This window comes from Palaemon carinicauda, chromosome 14, assembly GCF_036898095.1.
Source record: "Palaemon carinicauda isolate YSFRI2023 chromosome 14, ASM3689809v2, whole genome shotgun sequence".
NCBI lineage: Eukaryota > Metazoa > Arthropoda > Malacostraca > Decapoda > Palaemonidae > Palaemon > Palaemon carinicauda.
In genome coordinates this window covers 47,091,347-47,112,857 of record NC_090738.1, presented here as the reverse complement: position 1 = coordinate 47,112,857, position 21,511 = coordinate 47,091,347, and the positions used below count along the sequence as shown (strand labels likewise).

The following is a 21,511-nucleotide window of genomic DNA, read 5'->3' as shown; positions in this document are numbered from 1 at the left end:
CGTCTCTTTTAGAGATTTAAGAATAAACCCTTCCTTCCCTCTGAGTGCCGCTATTAGGCGGCAACCCTATCTTTGGTCTTGCCATAGAGTAGTGTACTCTGGCTTGACTGGGATAGTGTTTCTGTCTTTCCTCTTTGCCGGTGAGTATCCCGGCTTTGAATTACGACGGTAACTCAGAGTATTCAGTCTTGTTGCCGACAACTTTACCGATGGGGGATTAGTCATTCCCCTGCCGGTTTCACAGTTGCCGGCATAGGAAGCCCGGCTTCACTAGTCCACAACCGAAAGTGGTAGTACAGTTGCTGCCACCTTCTCCCTTGTGGTCTAGAAGACATGTCTTATATCCGGCAACGTCTTAGGCTGAGGAATCGTTATTCTTCTGCCGGCATAGGAAACTATGTTTCCTTGTTTTGCGGCTGACACTAGGAGGCATACATGCCGCCTTCTTTCTATGCAAAAATATAAGACCCTTTCCCTTCCCCTTCTGTCCTTTAGTCCAGGCCGTCACAACATTTGTGGCCGGTATTCTACAATCTACCCGCTTGCCGGGCTGATTACGATGCCGGCCGGGCTTCTACAAAGGCGGCTAGATTGCCGCTTTGATATTTCCCCTAATGGAAGCAAGGCTCTGGGAATGGTTGTGCCGGCCATGACGGCTGCTGGTGGGAGACCCATTACAACTTTGAGTATTCTTCAGTCCTCTCTTGGACTGCCATTCACAAACCCTGTAACCGGCAGTGCAGCCGGCAACAGTTTTTGTGGCTGGATGGAAGCTAGAATAAATACATTCTTTCCCCTTCCATTTGAATCCTCATTCTGGGAAGAAGGCAGTAGAGACAGTAGTCCCTACAACCCTTATTATTGTACTAAGCTATAATAATATGGTAGCCCTTCTATCCATTCTTTCTCTTTCTCTGTCAGCTAGTGCCACCAGGTACTAGCCTAGCCGGTAGTATGCCGCAGAAGTACAGTATAAGACTATACAGTAGCCAGTATTCCTGCAGTATAGAAATACAGCAGTTAGAAAACTACTGTATATAATATACAGTAGTATGATTTTCCAACATACTCTGTGTGACCTTTCACAGTCCATTGTTGAGACCTCTGAGCAAATGTTGAAGTGAAGTATTCCTTCAACATTCTGATGTATCCTAGATCATCAGAACATAAAATCTTTATCCTACAGTATTAATATTCACTTGTGGGAGAGTTAGTGCTAGTATACACCGACTCCAGCTCTACGCACGAGAGCTGTTATACCCTATATTTCCCTAATAAGATCATTTTAAAATATTAATATTGAGGGAGGTCACAGCAATTGCCTGGACAGGAAACACAGATATGTGTCTTTCATATTTCCTTTCTGGCTTACTATCCTAAGCTATAATTATAATAGTAATGATTACTATTTACTACGTGTGTATAATTATCAGTATGATAATTACCCCATACTCATTTCACTCTTCCTTTCCTTACAGGAGGAGGGCAAGGTGAAGTGTGCAGCCCTGTCCTGCAACCACAAAAGTAGGACCTTTTATGGCCACATGATGTGCAGGTCTCATGCTCCCCGCTGCATCGTATTTGGATCCCTGAGGTACTGGAACCCGTATTTTTAGCATATATTATTTCAATAATATAAACAACCTAATACTCATTCACCCTTCTCTCCCTTACAGGAGGAGCTGATGGCAAAGTGTACAGGGGTGTTCTGCAACCACAAGAGTAAGAACGTTTGTGGGCATACGATGTACGGGTCTTATGCCCCTGCTGCATCGTATCTGGATCCCTGAGGTTCTGGGACCCGAAAGGTCACTCCAATTGCTTGACCTTGCTGACTGATGGCTTTATAAAAGACATCCCTGACACTATAGAGTCAAGGGATACAGCAAGAGAAACCCAACAAAGGTGAGTATGAGGCTTCCAGAAGAACTTTCAGGGACCTTGCCTACCTAACAAATTTTGAAGTGCCTACTGTTCCCTAAGGCTCAATCGAATATGTTTGTGCCTCAGGCACAGGTCCAGCCCCCTCTATCCAACGGACGGTGGACACGGATATCAATAGGCACTACAAGGCTTGGACATCCACCAAGATCGGATGCCAGAGGCGTCCATTGACACCAGACAGGACCTACTGCAAGAAGACCCTGTATAAGGAGTGGTTCAACCACCCATGGAGGAAGAAGGATCCGTTTCGACGATGACTGAGGTACCTCACCTCACTGTGCCGGCATATTAACTTAAGCCGTCAACCTCTTCAACCCCAACTCCCCAACTAGCTAGACAGTTTGGCAGGAGCGAAACGGTCTTAGAGTCAATCCAGCAGATGCTGACAATGTTCCTGAAGGAACGAGAGGAGAATAAGCAAGATCTCAAGAGAGGAAAAGAGAGGTACAGGGAAGGAAACGCCCTGGCGCTTCCAGAGGGCTCCGCTAAGCCCTTAAAATATCTGACCTCCCTCACTGTTCCGAACCAACCCCTAGGGGTAGACGGAACACATACCCAGATTGAATAGGAAGCTTTATATCTCCTAAAAGTTGGCGCCCAATCCTCGGGAAGAGCTTCAATTCTGGCCTAGCTTCGGCGTACCCAGATTGCTTCGTGAGACTACGAGATGAACCTATATCCTGAGAAGAGACTATATCGAAGGAAGTCATTTTCCTCGAACATGACAAGGCCCTAGCCATCCTTACCAAGACCCAGAAAGGGGCCAGATATAACTCGAAAGTCTCAGCAGTGAACCGTCATTGCTCCTTCCTCATGAGCCTTCCTCCCTTTCGGGGAAGGCCGTAGATTGTGTTAGAAGTGCAGGCGAAGAGGGCAAACCCTGCCCAATCCTAGAGAAAGGTCTCTAGCTATGCCCACCTGCGAGGAGAAGCGGAAAGAAGTACATCTAACCTTCTCTGTCTCAAAGTTGGATCTGGAGATAGCATGTCAGCAGTTTAATGAGAACCAAACCATCCCTTGAGAAGGGAACAGGAGACGAAAGATAAGCTTATCGCCTCCCTGTCTCGTCAGAACCGATTAAGAAATGTGTGCAGGCCTTTAGTAACGCCCCCACCTTTGTGATGGATTTGTGGGTTTTTTCTCAGGTCAAAAAAGGACCGGTAGAGACCATGTGTTTGCCGCATCAACGGTGAAACATGAACCCAGAAAACTGATTTCATCATGTTATCTGGGGCATAAACCCTTTCCTAAAGGAAATGGTCTAAGAGGTCATTAACAAAACTACCACGGAGAATGGGAACCTGCTTCAAAAGGGGCATATCCTCAAGGAGGAAATCATCAATAGAACTGCACAATTTCCGACCGTGACCATAACCACGGTGCCTCAAATGGTAGCCCAGCCGCAAACCACCTTCCAGATGGTCCCTCAACAGCTGGTAGCCAGTCACCTGTGTTTAATCCAGGCTTTGAAAGGCATTCGACCACCTTTTGGCCCTATAAAGGTAAGGGCCTAAAAAGAGGATCCTCCGGAAACCCCCCTGAGGGGGGAGGAGGACGCGATCACGGAAACAAGTCCTCTCAGGAACCTCTAAATATTGAGAGGTTCCAAGTTGGAGGCAGACTTTTTCCACATTCGGGATCGTTGGACCTTCGATCCCTGGTCCACAGCCAAATTATGAATGGACTTGGTTGGAAATGGAACAAAAATCCACCCCACTTTTCCAAAAGTCTTTCAACACCCCTTATTGGAAGAATATACCTCAGAACTCTTGAAGAAGAAGGTAATGAGAAAAGCGAAGTCCATCAAAATTCCAGGGAAGGCTGTTTTGTGTTCCCAAAAAAGACTCGGACAAACCCAGAGTCATTCTAGATTTGTCTCCACTCAAGTTCATTAAGAACAACAAGTTCCGGATGCTTACATTGCAACACATGAGGACCTTTCCACCAAAAAAGGGGCGTACACAGTCTCAATAGACCTGGCAGATGCTTACTGGCACCTACCAGTCAGTCTCCCCCTCTCCTCCTACCTAGGATTCAGGTTACAAAAGACAAAATTTGTCTTCACAGCCATGCCCTTTGGACTAAGTATAGCCCCAAAGGTATTCACAAAACTCACGGACACAATCATCCAGCACTTGCACTCCGAAGGAGTACAGGTAGTAGCATACCTGGACTATTGGTGGGTGAGGACAGCATTCAAGACTACTTGTCCGCAAGCGGCTGGAAAGGTGATCCAGTTCCTGGAACACCTGGGCCTCAAGACCAGTCACTAGAAGTCTCGCTTTTCTCCAGCTCACAAGTTTCAATGGTTGTGAATCCATGGGAACTTGCAGTCACAACACCTCTCCAGTCTATTAAAGAAGGGGAGAAAAATAGCGGTATCTGTCAGGAGACTAATCCAACCCAAGAGGAATTCAAAATGCCAACAGGAAGGAGCACTGGGCTCTCTCCGGTTCGTAATAGTGACAGACCCGGTGCTAAGAAGCACAGCCAAAGCATGCGCCAGGAGTCTGGAGAAAATACGCATCAAACGCCCAAAGAGATCGACAAGGTTGACACCAACCCGATCGCGCATGCAGACTCATTCTCCCTTATTTCGATAAAAGTCCCAGAACTGCAGATTGACCTCTTTGCAACGAGCAACAACAAGAACTAGTAGCCCCTTACGAGAACCTTAAGCAGAAGCGATAGACTTCATGTCTCTCGACTGGAAGGGATGGAATCGAATGTTTCTGCTTCCACCAACCAATCTCCTGCTAAAAGTCCTCGACAAGCTAGTATCCTGCAAAGGAACAGCTCCTGTAGTGGCTCCTAAATGGCCCAAAAAACAATGGTTTCCTCTAATTCTAGAATTGAAACTGTAGCTGTTTCCTCTGCCGTACCCAGCTTTATCAGTTTGGGTACAGAAGTCGGCTATAACAGTTCATCCCCGATAACCAACAACCTGCATTTCAGGATTTTTTCGCCCTAACAGCGAACAAAAGTTCGGGATCTCGAAGAATGTGACCGACTCCATTGTAGAGTACTAGTCAAGTCCAACCAGGAGACAATGTGAATTGCCTTGGAAGAAAGGGGCACCCCTCGTGAAAATAAGGAGGTAACCTACAGAAACTTCCAAGGTTTCTGTCTCTCTTTCTTCTTTTACCTACTTGAACGAGGCCTGACTTCCACTACGATAACCACATGTAAGTCGGCCTTGACTAGACGTCATCTATACTCCTTGAGACGAACCTCATAAGCGAAACCTTTTTTAAGGTACCAATGCATACAATAGACTCAAGCCGACAACCCCTCCAAAGCCCATTACATGGTCGTTGGTCAAAGTCTTACACTATGCTTCGAACCTGAACAATGAGGATTGTACTCTAAAGGAGCTAATACAGTAAGTCAATTTTCTGTTCGCTATAGCCTCAGGGGCTAGAGTTAATGAATTATAGGCCATATTCAGTTCACAGAAGAGGGAGAATTGAATCCTTTTCCGATCCTACTTTCTCGCCAAAATGGGCTGCCCACCAAAAGCTGGGGTCCTTGGAGAATCTGCCCACTGAGGGAAGATGTCTCCCTATGCCCATTAGGGGGTCTTGAGGTCTATCTTCGTAGAACTCCAGACTTCAAGGAAGGACAGCTCTTCCGAGACGATACCTTAGGATAAAAAATCTCTCCCTATAAATAACTGAGAGCAGTGCTCACCTACTTAATCGCAGAGCGGATCCTGACAGCTCATCCCCAGTTCATGATTCTAAGAAAATTGCTTCTTCATGGAACTTCTTCCAACCCTATTCGAAGCAAATACATAAGATAAGACATGTTGTGGTGGCAGCGGGTAGTTTTAACGAACCTGTCGTCTAAGCCTGCGACGAACAGTGAACTGCTTTGGGACTTTCCAGTGCATCGGGTGCATGGGTACATTTACCCTCAAGTGCAAATCATAACTATGATTAACACACTGTTCCACATAGGTGCATATCTGACCGATAACACCAGTGCTGAGTGAACGTTTGCGTCACAGTGTTCATGCATTTCCAAAATCTGTACAGATCAGTCCGATTTGGTTTCACATCTCTATTGAGTGGCATCATTTCGATGAAATTACATATTTTCCCAAAAGGAGAAAATAGGGACCCTGATGTGTTTTTAATGCCGGATCAGATTCATACCTGATTGTAACTACAATTGATAATTTAGCTACAAGGTAAAATACTGAACGTATTTGCCTCTTATTGCTGCTATCTCAGTAACAGACGAAAAATCATACTAGAGTTTTAATTGAACCCTAGAAGGTCCCAATTTGAAACCAGAGTAAAGATTTCCAAGGCATAAGGGTAATCTCTAAGATTTACTGTCTGTCCCTATGGAGATACAAACTTTGAATCCTTATAGTCGAAGTCGACACTTTCCCTGTAGGGGGCAGGAAGCCCTAAGATAGTTCCAAGCTTAGTGGATATGACAGATAACGGTAGTGTCTTATATAAAGGTCTAGGAGACCATATAAGGAACTCATTCAAAGTAAAGGCACTTATACAAACCCACAGATATAGTACTTTCAAGTAATTCTCTGGTAAACTTCCATCAGGACAACATGGCTGAGCTCAAAAAACGCATTTTGAAGCAAAGCGAAAAATCTATTTTTGGGTGAGATAGCCATGTCGTCCTGATGGACCCGCCCTCTTTTCTAAAAAGGAGTATACATATATGTAGCAAATCCCCACCCAAAACTACTGTATCTGCGGCTATCCATGCTTAATTGCAACAAGGAATAGTTCGCCGGGGTGGTACCGGGAGGGGATTCACCAGGTAACCCTGATAACGGCTCCCCTTCAAATTCGCCACTCATCCCCCTCAGAGTGAAAACTCTATTCGGGGTGAAGATTGCCATGTGTCGTATCAAGAAATACGTCCCCTGATATTATGCGATATCCTTAATATAGAGTTATTTTAAGGATACTCACACCAGGAATTAGAATTCTGGAGACCTGTGGTCAATTCTCTGGGAGTATCACTGTAGTCAAATATCCAAATATCCCTCAGAAAGCTGCCTAAAGGAACCTTCCATCAGGACGACATGGCTATCTCACCCAAAAATAGATTTTTCGCTTTGCTTCAAAATCCGTTTAATTTCTAGATTTTCTTCTAGCAATCCAGTCATTGATTGATCAGTACAATTCCGAAAATAATTTATCTTTCTTTCGAAGAGTTGCTCATAGTATGCATACCTTTTAAGAATGAGCTCAAAAGTAGTTATCCTAAGTCATTATTAAAAAAAATAGGACCTAATCATTTTAGACTTGGAGAAAACTTATAGTGTATACATGTGTATAAAAATTTTCAATTTTATAAAGTTTTTAAAGATAATAAAAATAGCAAATGAAACACTGATGTCTAAATATATATGTCCTGTGTCTAGTATGGCTAAAGGTATAATTGTTGTCAAAGTATGAAGTAAGAATCTAAAATATTTGATGTAATTTAAACATATGCATAAAGGTATAAATATGGATAAAGGTATAGATAAAATTACTGTGGCCGCGGGGGCATAAAACAATTAGAATAGCGCCAACGTTATCCCTGCGTGTCGTAAGAGGCGACTAAAAGGGACGGGACGAGGGGGCTGGGAACCCCCTCTCCTGTAAAAAAATCCTATGAGACAGCAACAAAGAGATGGAGCTGGGGGGAGAGTGACTGCTCCCTGCACTCTAGTTTTGGGGTGTTTGAATGTGCGTGGATGTAGTACGATAGAGAGTAAAAGATGTGAGATTGGAAGTATGTTTAGAAGTAGAAGGATGGATGTATTGGCCTTGTGTGAGACAAAGATGAAAGGAAAGGGTGAAGTGATGTTTGGTGAAATGTCTGGTAGAGTGTCTGGGATTGAAAGGGGAAGAGCGAGAGAGGGTGTGGCTTTATTGCTGAGTGAATGGATGACAGGTAAAGTAGTGGAATGGAAGGAGATATCATCTAGGTTAATGTGGGTAAGGGTTAGGTTGGGTAGGGAATGTTGGGCGTTTGTCAGTGCGTATGGGCCAGGTAGTGAGAAAAGTGAAGAAGAGCGGAATGAGTTCTGGAATGAATTAACTAGGTGTGTAGAAGGACTGGGTAGAAGGAATTATGTAGTTGTTATGGGTGACTTAAATGCTAGAATGGGCGCTGGAGAGGTAGAAGGTGTCATTGGGAAGTATGGCGTACCAGGTGAAAATGAGAGTGGTGAGAAACTGGTAGATATGTGTGTTGAACAAGAGATGGTAATAAGTGCTAGCTTTTTTAAAAAGAAAGATAAAAATAAGTATACATGGGTAAGAGTGGCAAATGGAAGAGTAGTAGAAAGGGCATTAATGGATTATGTGTTGATAACTAAAAGAATGTTTGGAAGATTGAAAGACGTGCATGTGTTTAGGGGTATGGCTAACGGTATGTCTGATAATTTTTTGGTGGAAGGAAAATTAGTTGTAGCAAAAGAGTGGGGGAATAGAGTAGGTGGATGTAAAAGGGAGCTAGTGAGGGTTGAAGAGCTAATAAAACCGGGGGTAAAAAGTAAATATCAGGAAAGGTTGAAAATGGCATATGACGAGGTGAGAGTAAGAGAAACTGGTAATTTAGAGGAGGAGTGGAAGTTAGCAAAAGAAAATTTTGTTGGGATTGCAAGTGATGTGTGTGGCAAGAAGGTTGTTGGAGGCAGCATGAGGAAGGGCAGTGAATGGTGGAATGAAGGAGTGAAGGTAAAAGTGGAAGAGAAAAAGAGGGCTTTTGAAGAATGGCTGCAGAGTAATAGTATAGAGAAGTATGAAAAATATGGAGAGAAAAAGGTGGAAGTAAAGCGCAAGGTACGTGAGGCAAAGAGGGCAGCTGACCTGAAGTGGGGTCAGGGACTGGGTCAGTCATATGAAGAGAATAAGAAGAAGTTTTGGAAAGAAGTGAAGAGAGTAAGAAAGGCCGGCGCAAGAATTGAAGAGACAGTGAAAGATGGAAATGGAAGGTTGTTAAAAGGAGAGGAGGCAAGGAAAAGGTGGGCGGAATATTTTGAAAGTTTGCTGAATGTTGAGGATGATAGGGAAGCAGATATAATTGCTGTTCCAGGTGTTGAGGTGCCAGTGATGGGAGATGAGAATGAGAGAGAGATTACAATAGAGGAAGTGAGGAGAGCACTAGATGAAACGAGAGTAGGAAAAGCATCTGGTATGGATGGTGTGAAAGCTGAGATGTTGAAGGAAGGGGGTGTGACTGTACTTGAATGGTTGGTGAGATTGTTTAATGTGTGTTTTGTGTTGTCAATGGTACCAGTAGATTGGGTCTGTGCATGTATTGTACCACTATATAAGGGTAAGGGAGATGTGCATGAGTGTTGTAATTCAAGAGGTATTAGTTTGTTGAGTGTAGTTGGAAAAGTGTATGGTAGAGTACTGATTAATAGGATTAAGGATAAAACAGAGAATGCAATCTTGGAAGTACAGGGTGGTTTTAGAAGAGGTAGGGGTTGTATGAATCAGATTTTTACAGTTAGGCAGATATGCGAGAAATATTTAGCAAAAGGTAAGGAGGTGTATGTTGCGTTTATGGATCTGGAGAAAGCATATGATATAGAGTTGATAGGGAAGCAATGTGGAATGTGATGAGGTTATATGGAGTTGGTGGAAGGTTGTTGCAAGCAGTGAAAAGTTTCTACAAAGGTAGTAAAGCATGTGTTAGAATAGGAAATGAAGTGAGCGATTGGTTTCCGGTGAGAGTGGGGCTGAGACAGGGATGTGTGATGTCGCCATGGTTGTTTAACTTGTATGTTGATGGAGTGGTGAGAGAGGTGAATGCTCGAGTGCTTGGACGAGGATTAAAACTGGTAGACGAGAATGATCATGAATGGGAGGTAAATCAGTTGTTGTTTGCGGATGATACTGTATTGGTAGCAGACACAGAAGAGAAGCTTGACCGACTAGTGACAGAATTTGGAAGGGTGTGTGAGAGAAGGAAGTTGAGAGTTAATGTGGGTAAGAGTAAGGTTATGAGATGTACGAGAAGGGAAGGTGGTGCAAGGTTGAATGTCATGTTGAATGGAGAGTTACTTGAGGAGGTGGATCAGTTTAAGTACTTGGGGTCTGTTGTTGCAGCAAATGGTGGAGTGGAAGCAGATGTACGTCAGAGAGTCAATGAAGGTTGCAAAGTGTTGGGGGCAGTTAAGGGAGTAGTAAAAAATAGAGGGTTGGGCATGAATGTAAAGAGAGTTCTATATAAGAAAAGTGATTGTACCAACTGTGATGTATGGATCGGAGTTGTGGGGAATGAGAGTGATGGAGAGACAGAAATTGAATGTGTTTGAGATGAAGTGTCTGAGGAGTATGGCTGGTGTATCTCGATTAGATAGGGTTAGGAACGAAGTGGTGAGGGAGAGAACGGGTGTAAGAAATGAGTTAGCGGCTAGAGTGGATATGAATGTGTTGAGGTGGTTTGGCCATGTTGAGAGAATGGAAAATGGCTGTCTGCTAAAGAAGGTGATGAATGCAAGAGTTGATGGGAGAAGTACAAGAGGAAGGCCAAGGTTTGGGTGGATGGATGGTGTGAAGAAAGCTCTGGGTGATAGGAGGATAGATGTGAGAGAGGCAAGAGAGCGTGCTAGAAATAGGAATGAATGGCGAGCGATTGTGACGCAGTTCCGGTAGGCCCTGCTGCTTCCTCCGGTGCCTTAGATGACCGCGGAGGTAGCAGCAGTAGGGGACTCAGCAGTATGAAGCTTCATCTGTGGTGGAAATGTGGGAGGTTGGGCTGTGGCACCCTAGCAGTACCAGCTGAACTCGGCTGAGTCCCTGGTTAGGCTGGAGGAACGTAGAGAGTAGAGGTCCCCTTTTTTGTTTTGTTTCTTGTTGATGTCGGCTACCCCCCAAAATTGGGGGAAGTGCCTTTGGTATATGTATGTATGTACTGTGTAAAAGTATAGAGTAAAGGTGAAGATAAAAAGCTTTATAGAATCAGTATAACACATACGGGTACACAAATATTCGGGACCCATATGTCCAGGGACGCAATTGTCCGGGACGCAAACGTCCAGTACGCAAATGTCCTAGAACCCATCCTTACTGCATCATCTGCATGACTGAGTTTGATAGAATTGTCTTTGCGTGTTTATTTTTGAATGTCTATAGCGATTTTTTCACTTATGTTTCAAAATCTCGTACGCCTGACAGAGATGGAAGGCATGGGTAGAGGTTAGGCGAACACAAACTACGATCTACGAGAAGACCAGCCAGAGTTTCCAAAGACGTATAGAAGTGTGCATGTGTGTTTATTTACTTGCAGTTCGTATGTACATTGTGTTTTCACAACGTCCTTGTGAACTTTATAGCAAGGCCAATGTTACCTAAGGTCAAAGAAAGAACAAAAAGTCATAAGAGAGCAACAAAAAAGAACCATGAAGAGAGGGAAACATGAAAAAGAGTACAAAGCTGAAACTTTCTAATTAAAACTGGCAACAATAAGAGGCCGCTGGCCACTCATGACACCATCACAGCAAGTGTATTAGTAAACTAGGGCTGTAAATATCTTATTAGGGAGCCTTCATGTAGGAATAAGCAATGAAAGTACAAAGTAAAGTGGTGTTATTTTGATTTATCTAAGAAAAAAGTGAAAATTTATTGCAAATACTTGGGAGCTCATAACTCAAAAGTACCTAAATTTTTTCTTTAAATCATGCTTTTTGCTAATAAATAAAAAAATTTTGAATGACTTGAAATTTTTATATGATGACAGTATCATATATATCGGAAACATATAGAAATGGTGTATTTTTAATAGATAGAAAAAAAATGCAGTACAGTACATAGTGGACGGTCCCCTGAAAGAGAGCAGAAAGGGGATTAGGAATTATTTTTGTGAACTGTATTTAGAAATTTAACACTGTTTTCCCTGTTAGTAACTCCCAATTTGGATTATATAGATATAGACATTGTGTTAGAACAAAGATTTCTTTAATGTATATTTCTCTCAATTTTGATTTAAAGCTTCCTATACACAAGGATGTCATACAGCATTAGAAAGTGCTAGTGACTGTGAGATATAGTTTATTAAAAGGCATACATGAGAGAGTTGAAGGCACGTATAAGAAAATTGTGTACTTTCCCAGATTCAGTTTTCTCACCTCTTTATCAGATAAATTCTTATTTAAAAAAGAACATGTTTTCGTATGTATATTTTTAACTGACAATGGGTTACTAATTTAATGAACATATGTGATATAGAAGACTGAGTTTTCTGATAAAGATTGACCCACTATCTGGTGTAGTACCAATTTGCTTACATTATTTTTTGTTTCTTTTGAGTGCTTCCATCTATTGGATAACATACCAGAGGTTTATTGTTCAGTGATAATTATTGTTATTTTTTCTTTTACACTTGATTTATGAATATATGTTTAAACCAGGCATTGAATAAAAATGTTCAAGCACTTGAGAAAACAAAAATATACTGTAATTTACATAAAAGAAGAAAAATATTTCTTAAGCTCAAAAATTGATTTTATGACCAAGGCACACAGCAAGATCATCACAGATAATTCTCTAAAATTCCCTAAATTGTAATTTTACTACAAACAGTAAATAGCCCTTTTAGAATTGTGATTAAGTTAATGTTGTGTAAGGAAACTAATTTTCTAAAATGGTAATTAATTTTTTTATAATTTCCAGTGAGGGGAGCTGGTGCTGTAATACACAGCCATTCAAAAGCTGCCGTTTTAGCAACTTTAGCCTACCCTGGTCCAGAATTTAGAGTTACTCATTTGGAGATGATCAAGGTAATTATTTTACATATATCAAGTTTTTATAATACAGTTGGCCATCATTATCTGAGGGTGGTATGTTCAAAGAAATTTTAGGTCAGGAAATAGATGTATTAGGATTAGTATAAAATTTCTGATAGTTTCTTGGGGGTTATGATACTGTCTGGTCCCCAAGGACTCTCCTGTTGAAGACTAGACCAGGGAATCAAATATGACATAAAATACCTTGTAGATAATGTCCTTCCTGTCTCAAGGTTAGTGTATCAATGTGCAAAGCACAGACACAGTATGTATAAGGGAGACACATGAGTTCAGGCTCTATTGAAATTGATGCAGCACCTCCAGTACTGAAGTATATCTGACAACTAATGACTAGTTATCACAGAGAACTAATATTAGTTCTAGAGACAATACTACCTGGTCCCTTTGTGCCCAGCCACCATCCTCTATTCAGTCGTAGTGTACTGGAATTGTCCCTGCTGACCAATCTATTTGATGGAAGTTCAAGAGCCGCTCAAGCTCAGTAGTTTTCAGTAATCTGCAGCCTCATCAGCTTTGTTAGCAAAGAAATGGTGGTCGTGTTTGGGGGGCCTATTAGTCTACCTGCTGAGTCATCAGCAGCTATTGGTATGTATCTAACAGATTGCTTCTTGGTGCGAGATACTTCTGTTTCATCCATCTAGTTGTCTACTTTCTGTATTGATGGTCACGTCTTGGATTATTATTCCATGTGCAGAGTGAGTTGTACTTGCTCCATCTGGTGTCTCTTCCATTAGGTCAAAATTATCCCAGCTAAAGTGTGTAGTCTTGCTGTCTTCTACCTGCATTGACAGAGGAAGAGATCTGACTATCCGTGATGCTGTCACATATGTTTGTTAAAGCAAATAGGAATATGAAGCATAGTGCCCATAACAATGTAGAATGGTTACAATCTCTGCACTGCCAGTTAATTGGCGCATTGTCATGTCCTAAAGCAGGTGTTTTGACATCAACCAGCTCCCCTTTAGTTGTCGCCTTCCACAAATCTTTAAAGATAGATTGTACTACCCTTGCTTTTTCACCAGTTGTTTTCCATCCCATTTCAGCTAAGAAGTCTTGTAAAAGACTTTATATTTGGATATCCTCTCAAAGTAAGAAATCTTTTGATGGCCTAGGAATAGCAGGCCAAAACTGCAGCATCTTACCATACTTTTTCTGGAGTTTGTCAGTCTTGTAAGAGGGATTATAGAAGTCAGATCTTTGTTCTTGGATGAATAGTAGGTACTTTTCCTTCAACATTCTTGCTTTCAACATAATCCCCTTAGATGATACTCATTAACATACTGGCACAGATGTTCAAAAGCAGTTTGGTAAGCATCTTGTTCTTGTTTAACTTTTAAATGTACTGTCTTATTACAATCATCCACTCATGTTGTTCCTTCTACAAGTGGGATGACAGTGTTCCTCTCTGGCTTTCATATCAAGATCTGCAATCTGGCCCATCATTTTGTAGTCGTTTAGTTTCTCTGCAGTTGCCCTGAGTGTATATTCTGCAGTATGAGTTTGACACTATTTTGGAATTTCACTGCTAACTTTGACCTTCTTTCTGTATTTGTTGCTTATCAAACAGCCAGTCTTAGAGAACAGTGAAGAGAATTCATCCTATCTCAACATTTTTACTCTTTGGTTTTGAAAAAGAGGGTTCCATGTCATTCATGTCAAGTTTCCTTTTTAAAATCTTTGACACATTGGTAAAGACTGAAAGATAGAATAATGCATATGAAACTAGATTTGGATGGATAAATGCCAAATGTTATCAGTGTGTATGCACCTCAGACAGGTTGTATGGAAAAGGAAAAAGATGATTTTGGAGACAGCTGGATCAGAAAATGATAAATATACCAAATGAAGAAGTACTTGTGATAGGAAGAGACCTAAATAGTCATGTAGGGAGAAATAACCAGGGCCTGGAAAGAATACCTGGAGGATGGGTTTTGGAAGATTGGAATACCAGTAATCACCACTTTCTTTGAAAAACAGCCAAAGTATCTTGCAAGTATAAAAGTGGTGGGCAAGAATTACAAATTGATTTTGTATTGGGTAGAAGGGTGCATTTAAAGGAGATAATAAACTGCAAAATATTCCCAGAAGAAGCTGTGGAGAAGTGTCTCACAGTGGAGGACATCGGAGATTGAAGAAATTGGAAACGGCTTTCCAGAAATAGTGACACTGCATAGTGGGAAAAGCTTTAGACGAAGAAGAAGAAGTAAAGTTCTTATTACACCAAACATGAGTTCCATCCAAGTGCTTATAAAATGTGTTAGGTTATTACAGATGTGATCGAGTTTCTCATTCACTTTATCACTTTTCTGTTGGATCTCTCTCTTTTCTTGAATGGTCCGTAAACTATGGTTACTAAGTGGCCATAATTCATCTGATCTGTTTGAAGTATAATGAATGATAAAGGTTAATTGGAATGTTTTTAATGATTTCGCTTTTGCCTCCAAAATAGATTTAAACTTTAAAGGCTTTTCCTCTGAGACTTACCAGGCATGGTTCCACTTCTTTCTTTGAAAACCGAATAACCTAATGTTAATTAAATGAAGAAATATTAGCCACAATACTAGATTTTTTTCATACTACAATTATTATCAGTTTCAAACTATCAAAAGTGAATTCCCTGACCCAAAAATCCTATGACTACATGCATCACACATATTTAAAGCAATAAAGACTTAACATAGTTTTTGCAAACTGCGACTTATAGACACTTCCAAAGTGGCTGACCATATTGCCTAAATCACCAAAAACAGATGGCAGACAACCTTAATTCAATAATTGGTGCTTCATAGTGCTCGAAAATCACCACTATGATAATCCCTCCGGGTGGGCTGGGGCATTAGGAGCTGGCTCATGGACTATTAAGTTTATCCCTAAGTTCATGGCCAAGGTCCAGAACCCAGCCATATATGATAATAAGTTAAATCCTCCATCTCTTCCCACAATTCCCTGGATTCATTTACCTTGGTACCTGTAGTAGCTGCAAAACAGTTTGTGTAACAAGCCTAGCTCGCTAACTGGACAAGAAGCTTCTTGTCTAAGATAACAGTCGCAACAAAAGTCTTGAGTGAAAGGTAAGAATATGTAGCTGTTTTTCCTTTCTTCTTCCCTTCTCTTAGGATGCAGCAGTCTTGCAGTTATGAACTGGACCAGATACTAGAAACTGCTAAGCAACTCATCCTAGTAACTTCTCTTTACAATTAGTTTAATATTGAAGTATCATTCGTAGGGGAAGGATAGATATAATGTATCCAAACCCAATTCTCAAAAATGCTCTTGCATTCAGGTGTTATATCCATTAGGATATAGAATCATCCATGACCGTCTACCAGTATCTGTAAGGTACCTAGCCTAACACTTGCTACATCCTCAGGCCTTGGTAATTAGGAGCTTACTAGGTTGACTGGGGTCATGTATTTCACTCCTCCATAGGACCAGAGTGCATTGACATTTCGCGTGTTAGTAAACCATCCAGTGTTGGTTGTAAGGGCTTCCACCCTATAAAGTAATTTGCATTTTTCCTAACTACCTTATACAAACCTGAGTCCTTTAAATTATACTTACCACCTCAACCACCTGCAATTCTTAGGTTAAAATCAAATTGAAGGTTACTATGCTTGTTGGACGGGCAAGGCTTACCAGGAACCCGACAGGCAACTATGTTTACCTCGTTAAAAGTTTAACTAGAGTTCCATTTTCTCTGAAATCATACCCATTAAATAACTCAGGAAAAATACAAATTACTTGAAAATTTGGAAGTTTTAATCCCTTAGATCTTACCAGGCCACAACAGTTCAGTGCATATACTGAACCTATTTTGGATTGGCTGTTTAATATTAACCATTTAAAGAAAAGTTTCTCACTCCCATTCAGTAAAGGAGTTCTATACTGGCCTTTCTAAAGAGCTGTGAAAGAACGGGAATAAGAGAATGCGTACAAGTTATTGTAACCCCATAGAGGTATCTGGCATCCGTAAAAGCAAAGTTGCTGCCACAGATTGTGTGAAACTAGCTTTGCATTGTCCAGACTGTCTACTGCTCCTCAAGTGTTCATGCTCGTCTCTATGTGGGCCCACACGAACAGTTTTCACCTCTTGGGGTATCTTGACTATTGGCTGTTCCTGTCCTCTATGAGGCAGTTGCTCCAGGATTGAAGCACTTTTCCTTTTTCCATAATCTGGAGATTGATTGGGATATTTCAAATCCAGTTAAAGAAACTGTTAAGCCTAATGCAAAACAACATTCCTACTAACGATAAGCTCTAAGCTAATAATGAAGTACCCGAGGGACTATTTAGTTCTAGCACACTAGTCTGTGAGGGTAAGTTATTTACCTCAAACTGTGAGTGTAATATATCGAGTATTTTCTATAGTTGTGATAGGAGTGTTCAAACTTCTTACGCACTTGAATGTACACAGATTTTATGCTACTCATTGATATGGGTTAACTGAGGTCCATGTCAGTAATCTATGAAGTGTATGGCCTCTTACAGTTATATAGCTACAATGACACAGTACTGTATTTGTGTACTGTATGCAAAAAAGGCTACCAGTTCTTAGGCAAAGTGTGGTCTGACATTTATGTGTAATTGGAACAGACTATGCCAGTCCTATTCCTGACAGGGTTTGACTAACTTTTTAATGTTCCCCTATCATTCATTAACAGTGTCTACTTATTCTCACTTTGTGACTGGATTATGTGCCCTTTAAATATCTAAAAATTTAAAATTTTATTTCTTTCAGAATCAGCTACTGCCAAAACAGTGAGTAAATTACAGGCTATCTTTGTTTTAGGGGAATTTGATGGAAAAGATGATGAATGAATGTAATTTTTAGCAAATTTAAGGTTGATATTGGGTTAATGTAAAGAAGTTATATCATTATTATCTTATCGTTCTTCTAAAGAAGGTTTTGAGTAGTAACAATGATTATAAGTCTCTGTATAGTGAGAGCATTGACATGGTACTTTTAACCATTCGCTACAGTGACATCCGCTTGATGTCAAAACATGCCCGGTTCTACACTTTGATACCCCGGATACGTCATTTACAAATGTAAACCATATGGAAGTTAAAATCACCCGTATATCCTACTAAAGAGTACAGCATATGGTAGCATATCGCACCTATAGTCCATTTGTTTTAGAGAGTCATATTTGCACCGACTCGCAGAGGTGCCCTTTTAGCTCGGAAAAGTTTCCTGATGGCTGATTGGTTGGACAAGATAATTCTAACCAATCAGCGACCAGGAAACTTTTCCGAGCTAAAAGGGCACCGTTGCGAGTCGGTGCAAATATGACTCTCTAAAAGAAATGGACTATAGGATATTTCACTGAAAAAGCTCCCCCTCTCTGATATTAGCCATATTAGCCCCTCCTCCTTCTTTCTTTAGCCAACAATAAAGACTTTAGTCTGTTTTATGCTACCATGTAGAATCACACCACTCTCGCTAGCCAGTGGCAACATTCCCTACATAAGGCATCACTCTAACCCCTTCTGACCGCCCCTCCTGCTTAGAGACGTAGGGATCCTCTCATCTCGCCTCGCTACCAACTGAATCACTTGTGATTGTAGTCTTGATAATGAAGGGGTTATTTTAGTGTACAGTATTTCTATGATGGCATACATGTTCAGATCACACAGAAATCATTCACTAAAGATGTAACTGTATCGTTTTCCACCCCTCTCCCGGTTCTCCCCCCTCTGACTCTCACCCACAACGCCGTCCAAAATACCAGTCATGCAAGTTGTTGAAAGCTTTGTTTGCTTGAATTCTTACATGTAAAATCACACAAAATCATCTCCTTACCATACATAATTACCTGAAAAGGTCTCGATCCATATAAATCTTCCCCTTATTTTTTTATAAAATTCCGAATTACATCATTTACTTTCATTTCCCAGATACAGAATCTTAGGATTTTTCCTCGGTATCGTATCACTGATCATATTTGTAACCCTGATACCTGTAAACACGGTGACATGACATAATTTGTTTTTCTTATTCTTTTCCTATTTTCTCAACTATCTTTCCCAAAAATTCTTTAAAAAAGTGAATATATATACCTTGGGTAGAAGAGAGTTGCATAAGGGACCAGATGTGCTTTCATAAATATAAATATAAAAAAGACATTTTAGCAATACAGCATAGCAAATTTTTTTTAATAAAAAACATTCTCTTAGCCAAAAATGCAATGATCTGATTTTCCAAAATTCAAAGCAGAGGTCGTGAGTTGTATCCCTTAAGAAATATAAGCCGTAAAGTGGTTTTTCGAGATCAGAGGGTTGGATTGTACAATCTGATTAGGGGCACACACAATACTATAAGACTGATTTCAATGAGGCTGTCTCCTCTTTAACCCTTTCATTAGAAGGCCGTGTATGCGCTACTCAAGCTATATACGAGATTTATCACTATCGGATATACTGTACTTGCTTATTTACTCTATAATAAGCTACTTTTAAATATTTAACTTAGCCGGTGAATATATAATAGCTGACGCTCCGGCGGCTCGACAGAAAAACACAAAAACTCGCGAGCGATCGCTATGAAGGTTGCGGGTGTGCCCACCAGCGCCAACTATCGGCCAGATACCGCATATACATGTAAACAGCTCCAATTCTTCTCTGTCGGTCTGATCGACAAGACGTACCATTACTCGCTGTTAACCTGGAGTTTTTCAACAGTCTTGGTGAAGTACTTCCTTTTGGTTTGAGCTTTCGCAGTGCAGGTGTTTTATCTTCAACTTAAACTATTGAACTCTTTTTTGGATAGATTTAATTGTTGATTACTTTGGATTGTTTTTTTGGAGATTCTTTGACTTTTCAAAATGGCCGACCCTTCCCTTAATACGGAAGTGTGTTTTAGGCTTTTAGCAATTATCTTATCACGTTATAAATTGTTGTTGTTAATTATAGATTTTCCTCTATATATTTTATATCTCACCCGCCTTTATTAGGCCTCTTCGATTAGCTTTCCATTTATAATAAACATCAAGATAAATTTTAATGATTTGTTTATATGCGGCCTTACCTATTCCTCCCCTAATCCGAGAGTAGGCGGTCCTAACTTGGAAACCGAAGTTAAACAACGTTGAGCCCTTTCAACTTTTATTTTCGTTAATAACTCTTACAGAGCAAATGATTTAAAACTTATTAAATGAATATTTTTTAGTAGATATTTTATGAAAGATTTTCTTTGAATAGTCTTCGTGCTGTTTCAAAGATGAACTAACGTTTGGTTTATTTATGCTACGCAGTTTGCGTTCTATCGTTACGATAGAGAAAGAGAGAATCACGGTTTCACTTTGCAGAAAGAGTAAATCGATTCTGACGTTTTGTTCATTCTTCTTTCAAACTGAAATGTTTTAAATACTAATTTAAAGGAACTTGTTAATTTTCAATTTCTTAGTCCTTTCAGTTTTTTCCTTTGGTCAAATAACCTGTTTATTGACGAAGGGTAAGTGGGCTTTTCTCGTCTGTGTGAAATCAAGAGAGAGAGAGAGAGAGAGACGGAGAGGGAGAGAGGAAGAGAGAACGTTCCGATCTTTATTCTCGTCCCAAGCGAGTAACGTTGTTCTCGAGTCAGTTTTTTACTCTCGTCCCAAGTCTCTGTACGGGGAGAAAGGATAAAACGTTTTTAGTTTTTATTTTCGTCCCAAGGCACTGTACGGTGAGAGTTTGAAAACGTAGTTTTTAATGAACTAGTGTTTAGTCTCCTCCCCAGTCAATGATCCTTTTAACTTTATATATTTCCGTTTTATTCGATATATATGTTTACTGTTTTTTTGCTTGTATTAATGTGCTTACATTATACGACTTATTTCGCAATTATAACCTTTTGAGGTAGGGGAGAATTGCGTGCTTCAGGTAGAAATCAGTTTTTATTCATGCCTAATGTGAAATTATTGAAAAATTCAATTTCAGTGAAGTAAGTGCAAAAACAGAAAATTGTAGTGATAAAGTGATAATTGCGCAAAGTGTTATCAGTGTTGCGACAGAGGGTTCGTCTGTTCGTGCCTGTCGTTCGCCTAGTCCGAGACCTCTTGCAAGCTCCCATGCCCCAGGGAGAAGTAATGCGTAGGACTTATGGGTTCGAGAGGCTTTAACCAACGAACAGACGTTCCCTCTATGGTTTCAGGCGTGTCTCGTCAAGACCGCCCCTACCATAAGACGAGCGAGACGGTTTTCTCCTCATCATCCGAAGGCTTATCGCGGAAGAAACCGTGGAGCAAGGTTTCGAGACCCTTAAAGCGAAAGTCAGTCCCTTCAGGACAGGTCCAGCGTCCTGGTTGTAGCCATTGGAACAGCTCTGACCCTGTGCAGTCATCGGAAGACTGCTCGACGCCTAAACAGAAGCGTAACACAGGCTCCGAGAGTCTTAGTGTAGGCAAGGTTTTGCAGTCACAGACGTTACCCTCGTCTCTTACCGCACCCATTCCCATTGATCCTAAATGGGTTGTACTGCAAGACATGCAGAATAAGCTTGCCTCTCTTATGGAGGACTATTCTGCTGAGCAGGTTCAACAAAGTCACGTCAATCACGTTTTGTAGAGCCTCACTCGATGCAGTCCCGTGTTGACTTTCAGCCGCTTGTGGACGTTCAGCCGCTGCCGCTTGCTCTTGTTGACGTTCAGGATGTTCGCCAACCAGCGAAGTTGACTTGTTTTGACGTCGAGCGTCAAGCACCGCAATCAAGAGTTGTTTTGACTGCTCAGTCTAGGCAGTCAAGGCAGTCTCGAGTTGACGTCGAGCGTCCTCCCGCACCTGTTGTTGTTGCTGGTC

The 21,511-nt window shown here is 41.0% G+C and overlaps 1 protein-coding gene across 2 annotated transcripts in view; it reads left to right on the top strand.

Moving 5' to 3' along the window:
- The window catches only part of LOC137653572 (probable methylthioribulose-1-phosphate dehydratase), a 126,920-nt gene that overhangs the window by 50,327 nt on the left and 55,082 nt on the right, over positions 1-21,511 (top strand). Inside the window, exon 4 of one of the 2 annotated variants that reach the window (XM_068387085.1) lies at positions 17,472-17,491. In XM_068387085.1, coding sequence (XP_068243186.1) covers positions 17,472-17,491 — 20 coding nt within the window. Of the gene's footprint in view, positions 1-12,599; positions 12,707-17,471; positions 17,492-21,511 lie in introns of both variants that reach the window. The other variant, XM_068387084.1, reaches the window with a different exon arrangement.